At 38.0% G+C, this 26,718-nt stretch overlaps 1 protein-coding gene across 1 annotated transcript; it reads left to right on the forward strand.

Moving 5' to 3' along the window:
- The first annotated feature begins 19,216 nt into the window (after positions 1-19,216).
- MMP13 (matrix metallopeptidase 13 (collagenase 3)) lies at positions 19,217-26,310 on the forward strand. The gene is made up of 10 exons (XM_009708871.1): positions 19,217-19,345; positions 19,446-19,687; positions 20,838-20,986; positions 21,079-21,204; positions 22,247-22,408; positions 23,046-23,163; positions 23,766-23,899; positions 24,253-24,412; positions 25,178-25,281; positions 25,903-26,310. The coding sequence occupies exons 1-10, from the start codon at positions 19,223-19,225 to the stop codon at positions 26,001-26,003; spliced, it is 1,419 nt and encodes a 472-aa protein (XP_009707173.1). The 5' UTR covers positions 19,217-19,222; the 3' UTR covers positions 26,004-26,310.
- Positions 26,311-26,718: the final 408 nt, after the last annotated feature.

Raw genomic sequence — 26,718 nt, forward strand, 5'->3', positions numbered from 1 at the left:
GGGCTGACCCACCCTGACCCCCCTCACCACAAGGCCCAAGCCACCCTGACCCTCCTCGCCGTGGGGCTGAGGTTACCTACAACTGGCCATAACTTCAACCTTGTTTTCTGCTAAGATTACATAGTTGCCAAATCATCTCCCTCTTGTCGCAAGGTGAATGATTTTTATTTAACTGGCTGAATTATTTCAAGGTAAATATTTTACTTGCAGCTGACTTGGTAAAACTTCTATAATTTCCACTTGCCAAGGACAGTGCAGGAGAAAGCTCAGGATATTCAGTGACAACAGCTTTCTCAATCGTTTCAGTTCATCCTGGATGGTTTTGCTGATACCAATGTAGCAATTCAGTAGAAAAAAACAGAGCTAGAATAAAGAATTTACCAAAGTGCCTAATTACATTCCTCCTTAAGCTTTGCTGAGAAACAAAATAAAGTTTGCTGGTTCCTTACTTCCCAAAATGAAGACTGAATTAATGGGGAAGCCACAAACTGGCTTCTCATTCTCGTCACACTCCACAACTGCACGTAGCAAAATCATCAGCAGACAGGAGGAAACCCACAGTGGTGCCGTTCTGCAGCAACTGCTGGAATTACACTGGGATGTGCCCTAAAAATCTTATGATCTCTTTGTTCAGGGCATGCAGTCACAGTCTTTCCTTTTGTTCCAGAAAAATAAGTCCTTAGTATGTGATGGGGAAGATATTATCCTGATAGGACTCCAAAGTAGTTACTACAAATAAATTTGTGGAATTGCAAACAGATTGATGGAATTATTCTGTTTTATTTCAGCAGACTACAAAAACGAGTTTAGAAATCATCTGTTCTTTTTCTAATATCTTTTTCCAAGATACAGATCTGAAAATGTAGTTCTCGATCCCACTTCAAATACTATAATTGCAAATGGAAGATTAAAGATAAAAAGACTAATAAACCATGTTAGTCAAGAAAGATTATATGTATCTAATAACATATAACTCTTTGTTGGTCCCTTACAGTAGTGAGCTGTGATATGACAGAAATATAGGATCATGCATGTAAAAATATATTTTTATTGAAGTCCAACAGACAAAGTACTGATCTAAAGAGAAATTATTTAATACTCGATAAAGGCTCTCTTGCACAGCTGTTGACCCTAATTCTCTGTAAAATTTCATCACTCTGAAAAATCTCCCTGCTATTTCAGACTATCACCTTTTTCCACTTCCAAGTTTTTACATGATATCCGTTGAAACTATCCAGGACCTTGCCCTGTAACTCACATGTATAGGGGCATCAGTGTTAACACCGGGTATCTTAAAATTCTTTGTGAGCTTCTGTTCATGACTGATTTAGAACAACATAAATATCAGTAATGGTATGTGCAGGTATTATCTTTTGCTGAAAAGAAGTATCACCTCTGATATCTAGAACGAACAAATGTCCTCCATATCCATCATTAATTAAGCCCAAGGACTCAAAATATAACTATATTTTTTAAATCATCTGATGATCAAATAGAAAAAAAATCTTTGATATCTCTATTATTGCTAGTGTCATTTGTTCGAAAGCGTTGTCAAAGTTATTAGTATTTAATGCAGTTTTTCAATTCCACCACATTTCAGCTTCTGTATTACAGAGCAGATGTTTGAGACATCATTCCCCTGATTTGGTGAAATGAGGATCCATCCTGGAACATTTGCAACCACTGACAAGAGCTTCTAACTTAGCTAAAACATCCGCTTCTATTAGCCAGAGCGGCTGCGGGATGATTAACCTGTATTTGTGGCCTAGCTACCACAGGCTGAGGACAGCATACCACCCTGACTCAGTAATTTTATATTCCCTTTGGCCACAAAAGCTCATCCTTGATGTCAGCATTTACGCTGCTAAAATCCCTATATTTATAGGTAAAAGCTTTTCAGCAGGCATTTAGTCTTGCACACTTGGATTTTAACTCTAGGCTCTATATACTAAACTTGAATCCACACTTCTGATGTTTTTCAAGCTTCTTCATAAGCTATAGACCTGGCGAGAGCACTTCGTGCACTTACAACCATTCATAACACGTGCTCCAGTAAGTACATCTCTAGCTTGACAATGTAGGAACTGCCACGTAGTGTTTAACGGCTGCTGTGCTGCTAAGAGTTTGGCTGTTATATTTCCTTTCTTTATCATTAATTTGTGATGACTAGTGCTGCCCGTGAGGTATGGGGTTTTCATATCCAATGTTTTTAAATATCTTTGTTTTGTAATAGGCCATAAATATTTCCTTCCTGGAATGCAAAACCTTATTCCAATGGAGGACAAAACAAAGCAAGTTCAAAGTACCTCAGAAATCAGGGTCTGCTGCTTCATTAAATATTTTTGCTTATTCTACTCATTTTTAGGTGTTTTGAGTTCAGTACTGGGATATGAATCATGTGTTGTGTTTACCAGACTTTTTATTTCATTTTGTGACATAATATAGACTGTCAGCTCCAGGACACCAGGGATTACAGATATTTCACCTTTCCGAACTTTGGGCTGTAGTTTCCTTCCCCCCTCACTTTGCTTCCTCTTTAATTTTAATAGTCTCACAGTAATAAGATTATTAGTTGTTCTTGATAGAGGCTTCAGATAAAGAACACAATTACACTATGTTTTGTTACGATTGTTTTATTTATGTCTGTTTAGGAGGATTTTTTTTGCCAAGAATTGGTTAATTGTGAAGCTACCTCCAGTTATCTATCTAAGCAATATTTCTTGAGCCGTGTCTTTCTCAAAGAAAATCTCATTTTTAACATGCTCCTCCACAGTGAGTTACTACTGGAATGTACATAATTTCATATAATTAGACTTAGTCCTTCAAGAGGAATGGAGAGGGGAAAACATGAATATGTGAGGAAAAAGTTTCAACCCATAAATCAGTTTTTCTTCTATGTCTCCTTTTCATGGGAGAAATAAATACATCCACTAGCAAGACTGCTGCTTGATTAACTGTGCCTGAGTCTGGGACCATACTTGGGGCAACTTGTAGCATCTTTCTTGTGAGGAGGATAAAGAAGTAATTCCATCAAATCTTTCCCCCTTGGTCTCATGACAATCATCCTCCCAAATGAATTATTCTAACCGTCTTTATGAACGGCATCCACTGTTATCTTTTTTTCACTGCTTCATGTGGCTGCCCTGTGCTCTTAATGCCTAAATCATAGAATCTTGTCTAGTCTGCAAACATGGTCTCTCTTATTGCATCTCTCTACATTTTTCAGACCCCAGGACTGTCTGGAATCCAAATTTATGTAAAATGGGGGAATCTTGAAAACTTTTGTTCTGCATTAGAGGATATTGTATGTTTATAAATATGGTGTGGAAAGCAGATGAACATATATTAGGAAAGTTCTGTGTCCCCCAGCTAGCCTTTTAATTGAATGTTGCAGTCTAAGGACTGTAATCACCATTTTATTTATAACTGTTGTGTTATTGGCTTTTATTAAGAAGAATGCATGACTGACCTCTCTCTGCGATACTGCTGTCGAAAATTTCATTAACTCAGCTTGAGCAGGAGTAAATAATTTCAGCATATACTATACATTGTCCTCTGTGCCATGCCCATCCTAATAGTACGTGGATCTGTTCTGGCATTCAGGTTTGGCAGTTTGCCTGGAGCTGTAGAGGTTCAACATTTTACCACTGGAAGTCTGCCCCTTGTTAATCAAGGTAAGGGTCATTACACTGGAATTTAACCACCTACTCTATAAAGATGACTGACAAATAAGATTACTTCTTGTGATGACTTTGGTTTGGTTTGGTTTCAGTCTGAGTCAGACAATACTCAAACTTTTGTAACAAGGAGCCCCTGATACTTAGCAGCCACTCAGAGAAATCCACGTCTGTAGCTTCATTGCTATCAACAAGGAATGTCCAGATTAAAGTATTCTGCATCGTCTGTGATCAATAATGTCAGGGTTGAATCACCAGATTCTGTTGTAGAAACAGAAGATGCTTACTCTAAACAGAATGTTCCACGAAAAAAAGGTATTTGGGGCAAACTGAGCAGGATTTTCCCCATGACACATTTTCAATGTCTGCATAGCCTGGTCCAATGACATGAAGAGATATCCAAGTTCTTAACAAGATAGTTCTGCATAAATATCTGAATATCTGAGTATCTAAATATCTGAATAAATGTCATATTAGTATTACTATCCACATAGGACTCTATTTGAAAACACATCTTCTATTTAATCAGGAAAATCTTCAACTTATCCAAGTCCTGGCACTCTGGAGCAATTCTGATAAATAGTGCGAAAGATAGTTGCATTTTACCGTATATATCCAATATAGTTTGTTTGAAAATACTAGTGTGAATAAATTAACTATGTCTTTCAGACATTTTTCACACAGTTTTTTGAATCTTTGCAAAAAGATTTAGAAGTTGTTTGGAGCAGTGTCTATCTACAGCCATAAACTTGAAAAAGAGGACTCCAACATAAAGTACTGTCATGTCAAATGGATCATTTGGCTAAAGGATTTGAGAAAATGACAACACACTATCGTGCCTGGGCAAAGTTTAGGTCTGTATTTCTTCAAACAGATAGACTTAGTATTTAGAAGAGATTAATTTGAGCCTTCATTATAATGCAACTCATTTGAGAATTCAGTCGTTTGTTGTTATGCTTCTAGTTATTATTTAATAGCAGTTGTGGAAAATCCACTAGTGACTCACTGAAAAGACCTCTGCTTTCAAATGTCTGTGAAACACCTTATTCTTCATTCCTTAGGTAAACAGGACAGAGGAGTTCCCTGCCTCAATTGTCTCTCCATTTTTTAATAATCTAAAAATATTGTCTGAGTTTCAGACTCAGACTTGAGTCATAGTTTTATGTGACTCAAATAACCATCAACCAAGTCTTATCAAATCACAGAACAGTTTCAATTCTCTTAGGTTAAAGTGGGCACAATAATAAATAATCCTGCGTGTTAGCTTTGGCAACCTAACTACTCATTTTGTGTTCCCAGGCATTTTATAACTCTCATAGACATGGTGCTCACTAATATATCTAAATTCCATAAGGAAAGAATTAAGAACAGCCCATTTTGAACACTTCATCCTCTTACAAAGCCTTTGTAGATAGCATTTTCAAGAAATTTTTAGTCAGTCACTTTGACATTTTTTTTTCTTGTCAATTAAATGTGATAAGTATAGGAATCAATAGAGTGCCTGGCATAGAATTTAAAGGAAGAAACCTACCAACGGCGTATGTATTTTGGGTTGTCAACTTGATATTTATTTGGGGCTGACAAACCAACACACTGTGATTATATAGAGATTGGATTGGGAAACGATTAGCAGTGGATACTCTTTTGTCAGATTTATTGGTTGAAGAATTAATTTGCAAAATTCATCTGAGCGTCATGCACTAGAATTTGGACCTTCAAATCTGTGACCATCTTTAGTGAGTTTGCTGATATTACTGATCTGCAAATTAATATTTATTGATGATTTCACCAATATTTTGGGGATCCTCCTCTATATACATACAATTGAATTTTCATTGACCTGGATATGAGGACTAAATTGAGGTGCTTAACAAACTGCCAGAAATGTATGCACTGAAATTGACAGGTAACTTTTAAGTTTGGGACAAGTCTTTCTGAATTTTACTGTATACCCTGCAAGAAACTGCTTTGTTTGGTAACAGATATGTATGGAGGATCAATCATCTAATGTTTGTGAAACACTTTGAAGTTAGAAGACTAATTTTTAGAATTTTATCATTGACTCACTACTATGAAATCTGAGAAAACTCAGAGCTAAAAAAACATTTGAGACAAATATTTTGTTCACCAAAAAATACAATTCCAATGCACCTGAAAATATTCATAAATCTGAACTGGGCGGAAGAAACATGATTAAGACTAGACCCACAAAAATCAGCAAACCAAGAGTAGTGTGCTGAGTGTTGTTTCTCAGCGATTCAGATCTTAAGATACTTGGGTTCCTTCTGAAAGACCTTCCAATGACCTGGATCAATAACAGCCATCATTCAAAGAAGTGCAGAAACATAGGTTAATTTAGGTTGGAAGGGACCTTCAGAGGTCATATGGGCAATCCCTTGCTCATGTTTTATTAGACCATTTTGCCTAGAGACTTGACTATTCAAATTTTGAACACCTCCAGGGATGAAGATCCAAAACCTCTCTGGGCAGCTCATTCAAATATTTACCTCCCTTATGATAAAGAAAATTTTCCTGATATCCTGGAATGTTCCAGTTTGTGTTCATTGCTTCGTCCTTTCTCTGTGCACGTCCAAGAAGAGTCTGTCTCCATCTTCTCTGCATTTTCTTGTCACATACTTATAGGAAGCAGTAAGGTTTCCCCTTTGCCTTCTCTTCTCCAGCATGAACAAATCCAGCTTTCTAAGCCTTTCCTCCTATATCATGTGTTCTGGCCCCTGACCATCTTGGTAGCCTCTTCTGTGTACTAGGGAGTCCAAACCTGGACACATCACTCCAGATGTGCCCTCACAAGAGCCAAACAGAGGGGGTGATCACTTCCCTGGATCTTATGTTGGTACTTACTAATACTACCCATGGGTTTTAAACTAGTTTTGCTTAAGCCTTAGCTCTCATTAAAGATACATGAAATGTGGTTTTTTGTTCCTTCTGACAAGAAAGACAAACAAAAAACTTCAGATCAAATCATTCTTTTTTTTAATTTTTCTTGTTCTGACTGAAAAAAAAAAAATCAGTTATTCACACAGCTTTAGAAAAAAACCACACATTTATCTGGTGCACAGCACATCATGTATCCTATAATTTAACTTACAGTTTGTTTAGCCACATGGGTTTTTTTGTCATGTCAGCTTTGAATGGGAAATTGATCTTTTCTTCCTGTTGTTTATTCTTTTCCTGTAAATGATAATGAAGCAATGCAACTAAAATTGCACAATAAGGTAAAACTGTACTTATGTTTTGATAATGTTAGAGGACAATGTGCACTTCTGGAATTGGTTTTCTGCTACCGCTGAGGTAGTAGTGGCAAAAATCTACAGTCATGTCAGCTTTGATTCTGTTAAGTTAGTTCACGTTCTTTCTGCCTTTTGGATTTGGAAGGTAAACAGCCTATTGTATAAGAGTAAGAGTGAACTCTGCAAGAATAAATCTTCACTCAGAAATAAATGGCTCAATATGCTGAAGCAGCCAAAAGAAGTCAACAAAATTTTGAGAACATGAATATTGGAGAGCATAATTTTGCCACTATATAAAACCTTCCCATGATCAGTTCTTGAGTACTTTGTGCAGTTTTGTTCTCCAAATCTCACAAAAGATATAATGACAGTGAAGAAAGTACCCAGAAAGGCAATTTAAATTATTAAGTGAATGGACTAGCTACCAAATCAGGAGTTTGGAGAAGAGGAGATCAAGAACTTGCTGTAACTAAGATTTGCGAAATCATGAAGGTGAATCATAAGCTGAATGCAGAGCTGTTATGTACCAAATCCTACAGTATGAGAACTAGGGGTCACTGAATCAGGCTTGCAGGAGTCTGATCTAAGACACAGAAATTATAACATCTCTTACAGAGTGGTAAGTGAATATCTGGAACTTGCTATTACAGAAGATTGTGAAAGCAACCAGCATCAGTCAAAAACTCATCACACTCGTATTCTCCCTGGACATTGTCTGTTATTACCATTGCTAAGAGACAGAATACTGAGCTGGATGGATCGTTTAGTCATTTGTATGTTAAATGGAGAAACTAAAGCAATTCAGCAAAACTGAATGAAAGTATGTGTATTTAATGGTACAATCAGAGTTTTGTGCTCTGGGAATTAGGTAGTCTGTGAGACAGGATTAAAAACTGGATTGATCCCTTCTCACACAAAGGCAGGAGGAACTGATTCAGCCCTTTAGTACAGCAGCAAGGGCATTTATCTGGGATGTGAGCGAGCACCAAGTTCCTACTTTGCTAGGTGCATGGATGTGAAATTTTGACTCCTTGTCAAATTCCCTAATAACCAAAAGTAGATCTGTCGTGTTGTGATTTCCTTTTCAGTCTGAAGACTTCCAGTTTCTGGAAGTCCTCTGGATTAATACTACATAGAAACAACACTTACTCTTTTTGTGCAAGTGTAAGTCAGAAGTTGATACATGTGATATTTCCTAAACAGGTTAAAAAAAAAGTGGCAAAAAATATTTAATTCAGAGTTATTTGAATAGTTTCAAATAATTCTTTATAGAAAAGCAACTTTCAGAGAAAATCTTGATGTTTTATAGTATTTTAGGTTTTTTTAGAAAAAACTAAATGCTCTTGCTTCAAAGTTCCTCTTTCCTCATCCAGGACTAAAGGAAAACAAAAATGCACAAGCCTTATTTCTAAACATTTATGCAAGTGTGAAATTTAAATAGTCTTGTTATTTGGTAGTAATAGAAGTATTTTTCATAGTCAGAGTTTTCCATGTCAGTTTTGAACAGGTTTTATAAATTATTTTGCATTGAAAAGAAATAAACCAAGAGCAAAACCTAATGCATAAGCCCTGTGAAACTTCCAGTGAACATTTGTCATGGTTTGCTTTCAGTCAGGAAATTCCATTTTATATGCTAAGGGAACCAAAGGACATACAGTGCCAGATTTTTTAATTAACTTGAAAGATTCTGACACAACCATGGGCAGATATTTTCTGACCTGTTTATATAGTAAATTGCACTTCACATCTGGCTAGTGAAAAATGCACTAAACAAACAGGAGGGCACTGAAACTGTAGGAGTATGTGACTTTAAATCTTCCCAAGACCTTGGTCTGACTGTGTCATGACTGTGCTGATATCATGATCACTTTCAGCATAGAAGCTACAAAGAGAAGATGCTCTAACTGTTTTAAAACAGTCAGGGATAGAATCTATTGTGATTTAATCCTTATGTCATTTTAGTGAGTTTTTTAATGGTTATGAATCTACCACCTCTCTGGGCAACCTGTTCCTGTGTTTCACCACACTCATCTTAAAAAATGTCATCTTTATATCTAGTCTGAATCAACCCTCTTTTAGTTTAAGAGTTTTTTTTTTTAAAAAAAAACAAACTCTTTTTGCCCTTTGCCCTGTCACAACAGATCCTACTAAAAAGTCTGTCCCTATCTTTCTTATAAGCCCCCTTTAAGTATTGAAAGGCTGCAATAAAGTCTCCCCAGAGCCTTCTCTTCAAGCTGAACGACCCCAGCTCTATCAGCCTGTCCTCATAGGAGAGGTGCTCCATCATTCTGATCATTTTTAGTCTGGGCAACTGGGTCTAGGTGGCCCTGCTTGAGCAGGGAAGTTGGATAAGATGACCTCCAGAAGTCCCTTCCAACCTCTAAGCTATTGAAGTTTAGTTTTTCAGCATGAATATGAACAAGCATTTCTAACAAAGGTCACAGCCTCGGTAAATTTTCTTCTCTTAACCGATAATATTTCTAATTTTACTTTTCCATAATCCTTTAACCCCACTAACTGGTTTGAATTACCAGCAGACAGTCTTTATCGCTGCAGTGAATCAGAGCACACTGCCTGCTGAGGAAAGAGGAAGAAGTTAGTGAAATATGCCACTTCTTGGTAGCTGCTAGTACAAAAAAGAAAATGTTGAATGCCAAGGCTAGGAAACACATGACTGGAACTTTTCAGCAGACCTAATAACAGAGATACCGTTACAAGAAATTAATTTTTAAGGACTTGTAAAAAACATTGCAGAAATTCCTGCCTTTCATTCTCATTTCAGCCCACAGCCACCATGTTCCAAATGCTCAGTGTTTAAATCGCATGACAGGGAGACTGAGTATGTTTTACCAGGGACTCTGTGGGAGAAAGCTTCATCATTTTCTCCCCATCCCATGTATTTGCAGTTGAATGCCGATCATTGTGTGCTAGGTCTCGTGAAAAGGAGGAATGGAAGCTGTTATCTTTTTCTGAAAGTGAATACAGAAGGGCACCTATACAGCAGAGGCCAGGGTGAAAGGGAAGAATGTCAGAGAATGGCAGGAAGAGAAATGAGGAAATCTGTAGTAAGGACTGAAAATATTCTGTTAACATTATTCATATAGAGAACTGTTAGTGTGCAAGATATGTTATGGCATTAGATAGGCTAAGAAGATGTTCAAAATATTGAAATTACATATCTAGATAACTTAGTCTGAATCATACTGAAGTTAATTTACGTTTGCAAACTGTATTGACTGGTTAATTTTTCTGTATCAGTTTCTGACCAGTACTTCACAGTAACTGAAGATCCACTAATATGATGAAGACATTGATCAGTAAATTGGAATATGAGAATCCACTAAAGATAGATTTCAGTGACAGCCAACATATGGAACCCCCCTGTTTTTTTTGTTTACCAAGACTAATTCATACTCAAAAATCTGTAGTGTATGGAAGCTGACTATGTCTTAAGTGTCACACATAAGCATACTCACTAAAATGTTTTGAAAATATTTAATATTGATATTTGTTTACTGATATTAAGGTATAGAAACACAGAATAACACCGCCTGGAAGAGACTTCAGGAGGTCTCTGGTCCAACCTCCTGCTCACAGCAGGGTCAGCTCTGAGGTCAGGTCAGGTTGCTCAGGGCTTCATCCAGTCAGGTCTTGAAAACCTCCAAGGACGGAGACTGCACAACCTCTCTGGGCAAGGTTTCTCCTTATATCCAGACTGAACATCTCTTGTTTTAGTTAATGCCCACTGTCTCTCACCCTCTTGCCCTCCAGCACAGTCACATGCCCGGTTACAGCTCCTCAAAGACCTCCCCATAGACACCGGGAGCTGCTGTTGGACCCCGCTGAAGCCATCTCTGCTCCAGGCTGAACAGGCTCAGCTCCTCCAGCCTCTCCTCACAGGGCAGGTGCTCCAGCTCCCACCACCTCGGTGGCCTCCTCTGAATTTGATCTATATGGGTGAGTGAGTTTTCTAATTAAATGTCCGGCCACTTGTATATTGTATTTCTTTGCAATGGAAGAAGAGGATACATTTATTTCTGTGCCACTAACCCTTATAATTAAAAACATACACTTTGCTAAGTAGTACTAGGAATTTTCTTAAATCCTCCTTTAGTAATCTCTTACCAGTAATGCAGACCTTAATTTTAAGCTTACCACTTGCTGGTAGTACTTCCTATAAAACTGTATGCATCAGACATCTAGTTTTTTTCCCTCTTACTCTCAAGAGCTTTTGCAATAGAGTTGAGAAACTGCTTTTTAAAAAGTCCAGCTGTATAAACAACATGAATGTGGTTGGCAAGCAAAAGCCAGGGCTTTAAAAATTATACTTCCTTTCCTAAATATTTTTAAAATATATGGTTTTACTCCTAAAACTCCTTACAAATCAAAAATTTACACTAAGCTTCGCTTAAAGCATGTTTCTTCCATACATTTCTGTGAAGGACAAGCACCTGTCCTTAGGGTTTGTGATGCTGTCTCTTTTGGGTAATTTCAGTGCAACTTTTTTATTCATTTGATGTTATTCTGAACTATTTGTGTGCATATATGGGGGGCCTTGATCCTGAAAAGAAAAATGAGGTAGACATTCAGGTAGAAATCCCAGTAGGTATTGACTTAGAAAAAGAAAAGGCATCAGGCATATGGTTCAATTAGGCTGTATTTTTAATTATTGATGCATATGACAAGTGTCAGGTAATACCTCATTCAATATAGATCATTATCTGGTGAACAGTGGTCACAACTCCCGTATTTTTCACTGGCACTGAAGCAAAGATTTCTCTCCTCTCCTCAAAATCCACATCATTAGCCTACTCTGTTCCTCTGCTGCATTTCTTCTTACTATACTTAGGATGACAAAGGCTTTCATCAGTCAGGTACTAGAGCCAGCACTGGTTTGAAATGTCCTTGTTCTGATTTGTTATTACTTAAGAAGTATAGAAGATATAGTGCTCTTAAGTAGTGATCAATAGAAAACTGAGTCAGAAATTATGAGGAATCTTCATTAGCAATAGTAAATGTGTTAACATACATCAGAGAAAAGAGCTTGTGGAGACAGGAGAAGGATATGTGTGTTTCTGTTAGGCTCGTACCTCCAAATTTCATCAATAATTAGTCTGAACCAAAACATCTCAGAGGATGTTACATTACTTTTTATTTCACATTCCTAAAGGGGCCATTTGTCCTTCCTGAAGGTGTAGAATCCACAAATTTAAAGCTCAAACTCCACTTAGGCCTTTAACGTGCAAAATTTCTGTTTCACCCAAATAATTTATTTAAATCCTTCAGTGTCCAAACTTTTAGAAAGAAACGTTGAATCACTATATAAATAAAACATCAAATAATTTTTTTTTTCCTAATGCTTATTTTTATTACATCTGCAATGAACTGTGTCTTTCTATGAACAATGACTACCCATTCATAGTGGAGGTCTTAAAATTTGAGAATAAAGTTGCTATAGCATATTACTGAAACAGTGAATTTACAGACAGGGAACATATTTTGCCATGATGGAAGAGCTAAAATTAAGATGTTTTAAAGACTTATTATATGTATTTCTGGGTTGACATGAGAAATAAATACATCAAAACATACCAAGACCTAATTATGAGTCTCAGAGAGCCGCAGTGCTGCTGAGGTAGTCTTCAAATATATTCTTGTGAGTGTTTTCAAACGTAAACATCAGGATTTAAAAAATAGAAATATAAAGTGGTGGATGTCTCAAAAAAACAAATTTAGAAAACTAAGTTTTTACCTCTGAACTGGATTCCTGGGGTTTCATTTTCCATTTTTTGTACCATTGACCGGCTCCTTCCCATTAGGAACAAAATTATGTTGGCTAGACACGAACTCATTGTTTGCCTACAGTTTACTAGCGATAGAGATAACTGGATATTTTGTACTTGATGTGAACAATCAATGAATCCTTACAATGGAAGAAGGCTCTGAGGAGATAGATAAAGGTGATGTGTTCGTGAATCTCAGGGAAGAATATGAGGGACAGGCCATGGGTGTTGCAAAGAAAGCTGAGCTTGTATCAACACAAATGGAACTGGAGGCTACATCTGCTGAGTGGATCAGCGAGCTGTGTAAATGTTTATCCCTGACTTAATCAAGAGTGCAAAATATATTCCTGAGTTAGCCAGAGCAGCATGGGGGGTGTATGTGTAGGGGCAGTGTATATGTGGCTCAGCCCCACGCTGAGTATAAAAACCAGCCAAAGAACTTGAAAGTGAACAAGAGTCTTGAGCTGGCTTCAACCTATGTGTTATTTTCTGGGGACTGTGGACACCCAGTGTCATTACAGTGGGCATATAATAGAGACAGGTAATCACATTTGTATGGTGATTCAGCTGTATGTTACAGCTGCTATACTCTGCTAGATGTAGTTTGTACTTACACTGAGATTTAAATACATTGCCGTATCACTGCATTACACTGTGCTGAAACAAAATTCCATGTAACTTCAATTAATTTCAAGTATGTAAACTTTTTATTGAGCGTTGAACCCTACATGTGTGAAATATCTGAAAAAGCCTGATCAGAGAGTATTGGACTTTGTCAATTGGGTACCACAGTTTACAAAGTAATAAAGTAACCATAATGAAAGAATAAAGTACTTCTACAATCTCAGAACATAATGGCTGCAGTCATTCTTCAAATAATTGTATCTTTTTTTTTACAGGTTCCATCTCTTTCTTTCGAGAATCAATAAAACTCAGTTACAGTGATTACTGTAGATATCTTCCTCAAACAGTTAGTGCAGCCTGGCTACAGGAACGCTATCCTGATTGCAACAAGAAGCACAAGTGAGCAGGTCTTGAGCAGATTAGCATCTAATGACATACCAGTGCATATGCAAAAAAATTCAGTTAAAAAGGCAACAACTGCCGAGTTATAACAGATAGTTTAGCATTCTACCTTTAGGCTGAAGCACAAAAAGTTGTGGATAGCTCATATAGAAGCCAGCTCCAGTCCTGGAGAGCGTTCAGAGTAGTAAGGAGGAGCAGAGCACGGTCTGACCTCGATGGGAGTTTGCAGCTGCTGCTTTGCCTGGAGCAGGTGACTGGGGCACTCTCACTTCTCTATGGGGCAGTTTTCCTGAATCCGACGAGTTTCTACCTATGCAGGAGTTGCTTGGGCAGAGAAAACTTGGATTCTTGCATCTCTTTGAGGCATTTTCTGTCTTTCAGCTTGAGGTTCCTCCCTGTTCCCTGTTACGCCAAGGCCAGATGCAGCTGTTGAGCAGGAGCACTGTCCTGGTAGGGACTGCAGCCTTTCTGCTGCAGAGCTGCCACCTTGCACAGCAACACAACAAACCTCTGCAACATGATGGCTCCTGGTTTGTTCAGACATCAGCAGAAAATGGGCCCAAAGTTCAGCTCTAGAACAGGTCACCTAAACTGAAGTATCTCTGTGTACACCAGATGATGGGGCTCCACTACAGTCAGCTCCATTACAGTCAGCAGAGCCCAGCTGTGAGGGACTCAGCATAGCAACCTGAAGAAAGACATCTAGTGCCATTTGATATGCGGGAAGAACCCAAGAGATCTGCATGAGACTGTTGAATATGACATAGGACTGATGAAAGCTCTCTGTCCTTCAAACAACATTAGATATCTATATGTGGGCAACTGAAATAATCCCAAGGTGTCTACCTCTGTAAGCTAAACTGCTGTCTAGGGTTTAGTGAGTGTATCAACTTCATTGTTGTAATGAGAGTTTAGACGCTCAGCACCCAGGAAGGTGCCCAAATTTAGTTCTTTTAATCTACCGCTGAGTCTTACCTTGGAGCTCAGTGAATAGAGAAGAAAGGTAGTGCTGATCAGCAGCTCCCAGTGTGGCAGCAGCCCCCAGGTCCTGCCCAGCGCATGTGGGTGCTGTGCTGTAAGCTGTCTTGTGCTGTAGGCAGACAGCAGAACCACGGTGCCCTTTGTCTCTGTATGACCTAGTGGTCCACTGGGTCTGCAGGGACTCATTCAGACAAAACCCATTGCCTCTTGGAAACATATTTATATGTTTCTTGCTTCTGGCACTGGAAGTTACTGAACACCTCTGGACACCCCAATTGCATCTTTTTGCCAGCAAGTGGCACAGGGATGCTGCTGTTTTATAGGTTGGTGTAACAGCCTGTGCCATCCTGGCTGAAGAGGTCCTTGTGGAAACCATTCTCAGTTGTCTTTGACACCCTTCTTGTAACAGGTCCCGCAGATGGAGTCCCAGCTGGAGAGGCAGAGCCCGAGTGTGTGTTTTTAACTACTCTGGGACTCCATTTACCCAGCTGCACAATGGGTCTCAGAATACCATCCTTCTTCCCAGAGGAAGCTGACGTTCCACTTGAAATAAAATTTGTGGCAAGAAACATTAACAAATGGACCTATTGACTTTTGTTTATTTGTCTTAAGTGAAGTGTCTGCTGTTTCAGAGTCACAGAGCATTCACCACAGTCACTATGTAGTGCTATTTTGGGCACCAAACAGAGAGTGTAAATCAAAACATAACACCTTTCAATTATTTGCAGAAGCAAAATGTATGTTGAAACCGTATGGTTGGCATGATTCTTGTTTTCAAATAATTAGTACCTAAATGGTGCGTTAAGGCACTTCATTTCTCCTTGCCACATCTCCCATTCCTCTTTATCCATTTTTCCTTGAGGGGAAAACCAGCATGATTGTTCCAGTCTCTGCTGTGCCTGTGAAAATTACCACCAGTCCAGCTAACTTTATCCACACCCACAAGATGACAGGACTGCAGAAATTTTGCAGTGCTTGTTGAAATCTTACTATTCAGCAGTTTTTTGGGTTTCAGTGCTTTGAAAATGTAACTTTCCATGCTTGCTTGTTTGCACTGGGGTCAGCACAAGGTCTATGAACCACTACCTTCATTTACATCTCACTTCACAGGTTTTAACTCCTTTTTAGTTTAACTCAGACAGTCGCATCACTTGAGCCTGAGCCATAGATTTTATATCTTACACTGCCCAACACTGTCAGGCTTTGACATTGTCATTTATCATTACCAACTTTAAAAACTTCATTTGCTTGAGGCCTTAAAGGGTCAAGATATTAAAGTAAAAGCAACTTCAGAGGTCTGTACTTAGTTCCCAGCTCTGTCAAGGCTTTTTGTCTCCCCTTTAAAAAAAAATCACATGCTACATCTGTGAAGCTTTTTCTGAAAAAGAGGGGATACTGCTCATTTTCATTGACCCTTTTACGTGCTTGTTTGCACAGTCCTTCATGAGTGTTTCTTCAGTTTGTGTACAGAGGACATAAAAATCCATGCCTCAATATAGGCTTCTAGCCACTGGTGAAATATAAATAGCAATAAAATATGTAAGAAAATATATTGGATTATGTATATTTACATGGCCAGGGCTCTCAAAGGAATCAACTGAATGTACAGAAAACACGATTCAGCCGTGGTCTGCTCTCAGATGTCTCATTACACACAATCTTTCAGAAATTAATTTCTGGTTTAGCATTTTGATTTAGTCCCTATGATAAAATAGTTACAGACTCCGTGCTTTTTTTCTCTTTGTAAGTGTTTCTACTCACTTGCAGAATCTGTTCAAAATAATGAACTCTCTTTTTACCGGTTCTTTTCATTGTCTTATAATAGCAAAAGACTCGGCTTTATGCATCTCTTCTTACACATATCTAATAAGAGAAGTTGTTTTCAGAAAAGCTGCCTGTTTTATTTTTTTGCTATAATTACTTTATCCAATTTTTCATATATTCCTTGGAAACGCTTCAGGTCAGCTCTGTAAAAGGTACTGAAGGCAAAGGTTTTGAAAGAGTTTTTATTGTGAACTTCGAAGGACTTCAGAGCATCTGTGTAAAAAAAAAATCACAGGGTAGAAAGTGAAAAATCATTCTTCCCTACCCAATCTATCATTCTCTTTGTGAAAGATGAGTCTATTTACTACTGCTTTGACTACTGCAGCTTAAAAGTTTTGAAGAACAGGGCTCCACATCTCCTTGGAGCGTTGTTCGATAGGCTAACACTGTTCTTTAATTTTACTTTTGTACCTAGCTAAATAATTTTTTTCTGTTCCACATTTATATCATTCAAATATTGTCTCTGATTACTTGGTTTCACCTTTAATTACCAGTTAGCTAAACTATATTTATTAAGGCAACCCTGAAACCGCTTAGTAATAATTTGGGATCATACTCTCATAAAGTGTGATGGACTGATCATGTTTTCACAGTAACAGTTGGTTAGGAAATTAATTTCTCCAACATCAGAGCTGAGAAAGAGTAGTGGTATAAGGGCCTGACACAGAATAAAAAACTTTTAGTTAAGTCTGGCAAAGCACAGTGATATACAAATGTTGGTATACAATTGTTCTCCCTTAGGTACAAGAAAGCTAATTTCAGAGAACTTGGAATTCACAGGAACATTACCTGTGGAGTTTTAAGCTATTCATTTTACTGATAGATTTCTGAGATATGTTTGGTACTGCTCTGCAGAGCAGTGATGCTGACAGCTTCACGGTCTCAAGAAAGTATTCCTTACAGCCGCAAAACCCACGACAAGGCAGCACCACTGCTCCTAAGCTCCACACAAAGCAAGCAAAATTCACTGTAAACTCTGCTTACCACAAAACTGAGTACCCCAGCATTAATAAAAGCAATGCTGCAAGCATCAATAGAGAAATGTTGGAAGGAAAGAAATAAGACATATACATAATCTGGCCATCCGCATTAGCAAGGAGTGCAGCACAGTGAGAACATCGGCTATATGGATTCAGTGCTCATCCTGAAGCGCTTCAGGGGAGAGGACTTCTTAAGAAGGTGGCATAATGAACAGTCTTTATGCCACCACTGCCAAATAAAAAAGTCTCAGCACTGGTGATGGACAATGTAAAGGAGAATATACACTGTTTGAGCAGATGTTGTCTATCCCTAATTGATGCAACCATATTTAGCACTGGCTGAGATGGGCAGTGAGGTAGAAATAGCCTACAGAAATTCCTCTCAGCTTTATTTACTTTTGCTGTTTGTCACCATAAGACAGAAGGCTAATATTGTTTGAGTAACAAAATGAGCTTTTACACATTCAGCTTCACTGATTTTTGTCTTTTTCCTGTTTTGTTAACAAGGCAACATCCATGGCAGGGTAGTGTGTTCCAGAAAGTGTGTACCGGTGTCTGCCAGAAAGCTGCCAGAGATTTTCCATACAGGATCAGCCTCCATGAAAGAGGAAGGCGGATTTAGCAGAAACACCACCTCCCCTTGGACCCACACTTGTGGGCATGGGATATGATACAAGTCTTAGCAGCAGCTGAGATTGGAGTGACCCTGGGGAGACAGAAATCGTCTTTAAGCTTTGAAGTATAATCACACCCATGTCTGTCAAATGCCAGATTTATCCTATTATCCACCTCGTCAGTAAAAAATCACGTATTTCTGTCATTTTAGAAGCACAGATTCATTGGTAGATTGCCTCTCTCAGAGTAGTAGCTGTCTCATTGATCTATGGCTGTGCTCCACTCATAAAGTAAATTAAAATAATGTTTTTTGAGGGAGATAAATTGTATGAACTGGTCACTTTACATGACCTACTTTACTACTAATAAAAAACAGTTTTAAATATTGAAAGCTATTTCCTGATATTTAACATTTCTGGTTTTGAGTACATCTCAAGCAGTAAATTATTCTGAAAGATAGATAAGAAGTCACTTTAAGGATCTCTGAAGTAAAATTTGTGTTAATGCTTTAGAGTCACATTACTTTACAGAAACAAGGAAATGTAATATCCTACTGTATACTCTATAATGTTATTTCTTATCAGCCAAGACAACATTTATTAACAATTGCAGTGTATATGATCTATTCCAACTGTTAAAAATTGCTGTTGACCTAGAGTAACTACTTAAAAGTTGCAGAACTTATTTAAAAAACTGTGAAGCTTGTTATATATTTTTATTATCCATCAAATAGAAAGGCAATTTTTCTAGCAGAGAAGAGTAAATTATTGCCAGTTATTACCAGTGTAAGTTACTGCAAAATAACCGAGAAGTGCGGTTTGCTTCTGCCCATTTCTTCCCACAACCTATGTCAATATTCAGAGACCGTGTTTATACGAGGATACAGTTTCAGAGCCCTCAGTGAGACAACAGATGCCTAAACCACAGTGTGGGGAGGAGAGAAAAAGTAGCTATCTAAGCATGTTTACTTTCAGTGACAAGGAAGTTCTAACTTGTCCCTAAGTGGTGACTCACTGGGTTGGGGCTATAAAAGTAAAGGTAACTGCTCTCTAAAACATCAGGGCTTCAGACTTCACAAATCCAACATGATGCAATCAAGACTTTCAGCTGTCTTCTTTTTCTTGTTGGGTTTGTCATTTTGCCTGACAATCCCTATTCCCCTTGAAGATAGCCATGAATTCACAGAGAAAGACCTTCAGTTTGCAGAGGTACAGTATAAAATAGTTCATTTGCATGTTTGATAAATAGTAAGTCGTGTAGTTACAACTGTTTGGAAACTAGGCTTATTACTTCTTTTCTCCTTCTTAGCGCTATCTCAGGACTCACTATGATCTGCGTCCAAATCCTGCTGGCATAATGAGGAAGAGTGCCAACACAGTGGCATCTAAACTTCGAGAAATGCAAGCTTTTTTTGGCTTAGAGGTGACAGGCAAATTAGATGAAGAAACATTTGAGCTGATGCAGAAACCAAGATGTGGTGTCCCAGACGTGGGGGAATATAACTTTTTCCCTAGAAAACTCAAATGGTCAAAAACTAATTTGACATACAGGTAAACACGTGGCATTTTGGGTGTTACTACTGTTATTACCTTCTTTCCAGGCACCTTGTCCAATAGACTGCTCAGTATATGAGGTTGATGGGAGAAGGATGCATTTGAGTTTGACAAAATTCATGTTGCAGCTTAAAATCCTTACAGCCCCACTTTTGGAAAGGTCCCCCAAGTCCACCTTACAGCCCAAGGAAGTAAATATGGTTTTTTTTCCATTGCACTTTGTCATGGAGGAAAGCTGGTGTGGTGTAAGCTAGTAACTCCTCATCTGGCCTCCATGTAGACACTCTGGGCACATCCATGGTGCCTAATGAAAGAGGGGTATGGAGTAAGATCATGCATCTCATCAGTGATCCTCACAGCACTTAATCTCTAGGTCACTCCTTAGCTCTACTTTGGACCTGGTTTAGTGTCTGCTTCACATAGGACTTCTTGTGGACATAGCAGTGTAGGTGCAAACCAGTCTGTGCAATGTGGCTGTGCGAGCAGGGACCGATCCTTGTCCTTCTTCCATTTCATAGTCCAGGTGTAGATATCTATGCTTGGTCAGACAAATCCCCATACCATGACCTCAGAAAGTTGACCTTGGGAAGTTACGGTGCTGAAAGACCACATGGTAGCTCCTTCACCCTTAGTACATCGAGGTTGTCAACAGCGGGTTTTGACCAGCTGCAACCTGAGTTTCTTTAGCATATTCCAAATATAAAATCACTGAACTCTATCAGTTCAGTATCTGGTGATAAGTATTACTTTAATATGGATTATTCTAGGCTATAAAAAGCTCTTTGGGTCATGTTTTGCTCCTCCAGGAAGTGAGGATCATGAGTTATTTTGTATGGCATAAAAAAGTTTGAAGTTACTGATATGATTTGACTTAATACAGAATATGTATTTTCTGTATCTTCTGGTGCATATAAAACCAATTACAGAAAGCTGTTGGATGATTTCAGATGTCTCTGAATTATTGTAACAAAAATAGAAATACTTATTTTTATTTTTTTGAATACTATGTGTAGCTGCCGGGCTCTTTGTTTTTAGATAAGAACATAAGGAGGAAAAAAGGCAAAAAATGTTAGTGAGGTGTACAGTCAGATAAAAGTGTTTTCTTCAATTCACACAATTTAACTGGAGGTATTAATCTGTTTGACAGAATTATGAATTACACTTCAGATCTGAGACGTGCTGAAGTAGACAGAGCTTTCAAAAAAGCATTCAAAGTTTGGTCTGATGTGACACCACTTAACTTCACCAGAATACGAAGTGGTATAGCTGATATCATGATCTCCTTTGGCACTAAAGGTAACACAGAACCAATTATTTTTACTTTATAGTTATATTACTGCCAATAAGATGGGATAATTGATTTAATTGTTTTGAATGTTGTTTTATAGAACATGGTGATTTTTACCCCTTCGATGGACCCTCTGGATTACTAGCTCATGCTTTTCCTCCGGGTCCAGACTACGGAGGAGATGCCCATTTTGATGATGATGAAGCTTGGTCAGATGATTCTAGAGGTAATAGAAGTTCCTGAGATTATTTGACGTGGTGATAGATCGACAATTTTGTCCTGTTTGATATCTGTAAACAGTTTGTTTTTCCTGTTTACTGTTCATTTGTCATTATGTTCACTGTCCAGTCATAGGATGCTGGGCTTAACCTTCAATCATAAATGGAAGTATAACATATGCAGCATAAATTTTATGATATACACCTCCTAAGTGAAGTGATTAAAAAAATGCCACAAACAAAGTATTTTGTCATCTTGGCATTTCACTGAGTTTAAGGGCAGCTACTTCTGATCACAGACTGATGGGAATTATCTTAACCTTCAGTCATAAATGGAAGTATAACATATGCCCAGCATAAATTTTATGATATACACCTCCTAAGTGAAGTGATTAAAAAAATGCCACAAACAAAGTATTTTGTCATCTTGGCATTTCACTGAGTTTAAGGGCAGCTACTTCTGATCACAGACTGATGGGAATTATCTTACTGAAGCCTGTAGAAAACTCATATCCTTAATTCAGGTCCAAATCATCTGCTTGCATTTAATTTGAAAATTCTTCACCTTGCCTATTCAGTACAGAGCTTTAATAGAACAAAACACTATTTTTTTTCCGCACTGTGTTGTTTCACCCTCCTGGCATTAAAGCTGTTTTCTGCAATACTGAAAACAATGTGGACTCTTTAATGGAGACGAATTCCCAACAAAAAATGTTCTTGATTTGAGTAGGGGTAAGACTTCACCCTAGAGCTTTCTAGCGTTGCTAAGAAATTTCAAGAAATCTGAATCTGCCTACAGAACAACATTGTCAAATAAGATTTAAGTTGAACACCAGCTGTAAGATACTCAATTGATTAGGTCCTTATTAAAAAAAAAAATCCATTGTAGTTTGAAAAAGACAAGCAATTAGACATCATTTTTCCATTTATCCAGTTGTGGCCTTCATTGTCCCATATGTTAAAGCGCAAGGTTAAGGTTAGTTGATTAGTCCAAGTCCACTTTGGTGATACAAGGAGCTATACATTTACTTTCACTGTGGTTTGTTATAGGGTATAACTTGTTTCTTGTTGCTGCCCATGAATTTGGTCATTCACTGGGACTTGAACACTCTAGAGACCCTGGAGCTCTGATGTTTCCAATTTACACATACACTGGAAAAACTGGTTTTGTGCTTCCTGATGATGATGTACAAGGGATCCAAGAGCTCTATGGTAAGTCTGTGTAATATATAATATATAATATATATTTCCTGTGTCATTATAACCTGTTACAGATGCACTGCACAGTTACTAAAGAGCTGCAGATATTCAATAGCAACAGTCACGACTGATTAAGACCGATTCTCTGGATTCTTGGCAACCAGACTTCAAGAACAGAAGATGCTTAGATTTAATAGTTCAGAGGAAAAAAAAAAAAAAAAAAAGGGAATTAACACTGCAGAGAACAGTTTGTCACTGTGCTGCCTGCTTTACTGGTGGGCCGTCAGGGGCAGAGTCCTTATACTTTTTGACCTGTCTCAAAAGAGAAGGTAAAATAGAGTCCAAAGCGAAAAATGGAAATATTCATGTTTCAACATGAAGAGAATAAAACTTTGGGGGACCTTCAGAACTTGGCATAAAGAAAGCAAGTCCATTTAACGTCTTTGCAGCCTAGCTGAACTGCAAAGTCCATGAATGTATTTGGCTAAAGGGGAGAAAGAGAGAACAGCCTTTCCCCAATACAAATGATTTGCTTATTGTGCTCGTATTCATCATGCTGTTTGGAAACTCTTCCATATCCTATTCAATATCATGATCCACATAAAGGAAATTAATGTTCTCAAACTTAGATCATATGATATGATTTCAGGTGCTGGAGACAAAGATCCCAACCCAAACCATCCCAAAACACCAGAGAAATGTGATGCAGATTTATCACTTGATGCAATAACAGAACTTCGTGGAGAAATGCTGGTCTTCAAGGACAGGTAAAGAGACTACTATCTCACAGATGGTGGGTACTGGATAAAATTTGAGCAAGCAAAAACATCATTTCAGTTTTTTACTAAAGATTTGAGTAAACTTAAATTTAAAAAAATTACAAATCAATATAGATGCCTCTAAGAAACTACATCATATATCTTTTCAGGCAGGATTTATAACACAATTACAGACTTGCCTGTTGAGTAATATGAAGTGAAGATGATATGGCTGAAGACTGACACCGTTTGTGCACATTTTTAATTTCACAGGGCTTTCTTCAACATCCACAAATCTAACATTTATTTCAATGAAGTTATACTACATTCAGAAGCCTTACATGAGACAGCAGTGTTGCTCTTATTCTAAATGAAAAAAAAATTCAAGTTTGTTGTTGTTTGAGATGATCACTGTGTGAGTGACAGAAATGGTCTGCAGCTATGTGACTATGAGGAAAGGAAAGGTCTACAAGGGGCTCTATATATTGAAAATGCTATGTTATGAAAAAAATTAATTCTCCCTTAACTTATTTTTAGTATAGCACATCAAAGATACTGCTATTCTGTAGTATCACAAGAAACATAAAATGTATTTTCTTTTTCTGAACTAGGTTTTTCTGGCGACTGCACCCTCAGATGGTTGAGGCAGAACTGGTGTTACTTAAGTCCTTTTGGCCAGAGCTTCCAAATAAAATAGATGCAGCTTATGAAAACCCCGTCAAAGATCTTGTGTTCATGTTTAAGGGTGAGTTTTCAATTTTGTTGTTGGCAGAAAAATATACATATTTAGTCAAGTTCAGTAAGTGATGTAAAGGCGATCAACAGAAGAACGAAACATCCTACCTTCCTTGCTCAAAAAACAAACTCTGTTGATTTCACCCCGTGCAAATCCATACAATTTTCAGTGAATTAGGAGATGCACAATTAAGCTCAGACACCTAGGATCATAGTTAGCATAAATAATTTAATACATGCTGCGTATGTCACCTGAGAATCTGTTAGCTGTATGAAAATAGGGATCATGGCATCCCCATTTTATTCTGCTCTCGAAGCTGAGCCTTTACAAATGACTCACGCATACTTTGTTCTTACTTTCAGGAAAGAAAGTCTGGGCTTTGAATGGCTACGACATAGCTGAAGACTTTCCTAAAAAGATATATGAAATAGGGTTTCCGAAAGAAATTAAAAGAATAGATGCAGCTGTCCATATTAAAGACACTGGCAAGACTCTCTTTTTTACTGGAAATAAGTACTGGAGGTAAGCTGGAGACAGACTGCCGTGTCCCTAGTCACAACCTGTCCAGAAGTATCAAAAGATCAGCAGGTTGTTTCAAACCAGCCACTTGATTGTGACTCACGTGTTTCCAGTCTGTGGTTTTCATTGGTGCTATAGCTGTGTAGAATATGTCATAAAGGTGTACGCAAGACTTTTATAAACATATGGGCACAGCCTTTAAAAGCTGAAAGAGTGAAAGAAAGGAAAGGAGAATAAAGTGCCCTAATCCAGGAGAGTTTATAATATGGTCATGTCACCTAGGCAAAATTCCTGTCTTGCTTCCTTGAGTTGCTTGTGTGACACAAAATGGTATCGGTGCTGTGAGAGTAAGAAGTCTATCCCACCCTAGGATGACTGGGGTTTTGCTGTCCATGAGTGGGGCTTACAGCCAGGTCTGATGCATCATTAAGACTTTATCATCCCTTCCCAGTATCTCTGTGCCAAGCAGCCTCAGGATAGGCTTGTAATTCCACTACATCTAGGTACAATCATTTCCATATACTAGGTACTTTATAGATTCATTCTGAAAATATAGCTTTATTATTTTTGTGTTTATTGAGCTTGTACTTCTGGTGGAAGAGTGCCCTAGTTATTGCCCTGAGTTTCATTATTGCATTAGGCATGAAGTACTTAAAGGCTGCTGGCTACTCCTGACATGGGTAACTTCAAAGCATATAAAGGGCACAGACCAAACTCACAGGCTGTTTAAATCCTCTGAATTTTTATTTTCTTTTGCATTTAATATAGTTATGATGAAGAGGCAGAGGTTATGGAAGCAGGCTACCCCAGGCTGATAGAGGAAGAATTCGCAGGAATTGGTGACAGAGTGGATGCGGTCTATCAAAGAAATGGTACATAATCTGATAATGAAACTTTATGGCGATTAGTCATCATTGAAACTTGAGGTTAATGTCCTGTGGTAAATTCTGTCATTTGTAATTTTGATTTTTTCACATCAACCCTGTTTTGACTGAATCAAGTTTCTGATCTAAGTTCCCCTCTGGCCAAGGTGCTGTTATAAACTGTGTACATACATATTTGAGGAGACAAAAATGATCTGCCTCCTTGCTTGGGGAACCTAAAGTGATATACTTAATATAGAAGTATTATAATGTGTCTGTTCCTTCAAATGGAGCCCATTCCTATCCAACTCTTCAAGGAGTGTTTCCAAGTCAGTCTTACACATTAACAGGCAAACCTTGTATTTTTCTAAGGAAGTGCTGTCTAGTAATAAAATGCAGAGCTTGACATTAGTTTAAAATATTAGTTATTTTAAAACACTGATCCAGGTCTGCCAAATGGAATAAGGACCTTTAAAAATTTAGCTCATCATTCTAAATACTAAAACAATGCATTTAAAAGAGTTATTAAAAAATGAAAACAAACAGGATAATTTTTATTTGAAGGATAATTTTAACGTGATAACCAGAGTTTTCTCAGGGTTAATTCATTTTAACTTTCCTCTTCCTTAGGTTATCTCTACTTCTTCAATGGACGGCTGCAGTTTGAATACAGCATCTGGGGCAAAAGAATTGTCCGTGTTCTGCATACTAACTCCATATTTTGGTGCTAATTACAACTGAGTGCCATGTCATAGGCTGCAGAGCAGCTTGCAGTACATGGAAAGAATAATATGGGCATATAGATTTATTAGAGGACAGCAAGGTTCTGTGAACAAGCACTGGCTACCTATCACCAAATGTATACTGTATATATGGAACTATATAGCTGTGTGTCAGTCTGGGACTGAATTAACTTAATAAGAAAGAAGAAAGGAAATTATTAGCATTTTGAGGGGCATTACACCATTTACAGTTTGTCTAGTAGTAAAGTGTGATGCTGGATATATCCTACATGATCATGAGCACTATTAATTCCCAGTAATTTGAGCATGTCTAGTCTCTTTCAAGGATCTCCTAGCGTGTCTCAAGAAACAGACCTGATAAACTCAGGAGTGTTATATTTTTAAACTAATCCTTCAGCTCTTCGTGAAATTCCTGTTAACGTACTGGGAATTCAGATGTGTAATGAATGAGTCAGGACAGCATGGTGACTCCCTGAGTGGGATAACACCAGGCTGCAACACTGAAGTTAGAAAATTCAAAGATATTTGAATGTATCCCCATTTGAATGGGAATGTCCCCCTGGAAACGGGTGCTCATGTCATACTTGAAACAAACAGAAGGTATACAGGCAGTGATATGTCATTCCAAAGCAGACAGAAAAGCAGGAAAAGGGAAGAGTATTCCCTGCAGAAATCATCGTCCTGTATGATACTGGGGAAACCA

The sequence above is a fragment of the Cariama cristata genome, unplaced genomic scaffold (assembly GCF_000690535.1).
Source record: "Cariama cristata isolate BGI_N322 unplaced genomic scaffold, ASM69053v1 scaffold6121, whole genome shotgun sequence".
NCBI classification, from domain to species: Eukaryota; Metazoa; Chordata; class Aves; order Cariamiformes; family Cariamidae; genus Cariama; species Cariama cristata.

Bases quoted from the DNA above. Each gene is read 5' to 3' on its own strand.
- MMP13 (XM_009708871.1), top strand. From the start codon at position 19,223: ATGATGCAATCAAGACTTTCAGCTGTCTTCTTTTTCTTGTTGGGTTTG. The intron at 23,164-23,765 runs GTAAAGAGACTA...TTTCTGAACTAG, and splicing joins ATGCTGGTCTTCAAGGACAG to GTTTTTCTGGCGACTGCACC. The intron at 23,900-24,252 runs GTGAGTTTTCAA...TCTTACTTTCAG, and splicing joins TCTTGTGTTCATGTTTAAGG to GAAAGAAAGTCTGGGCTTTG.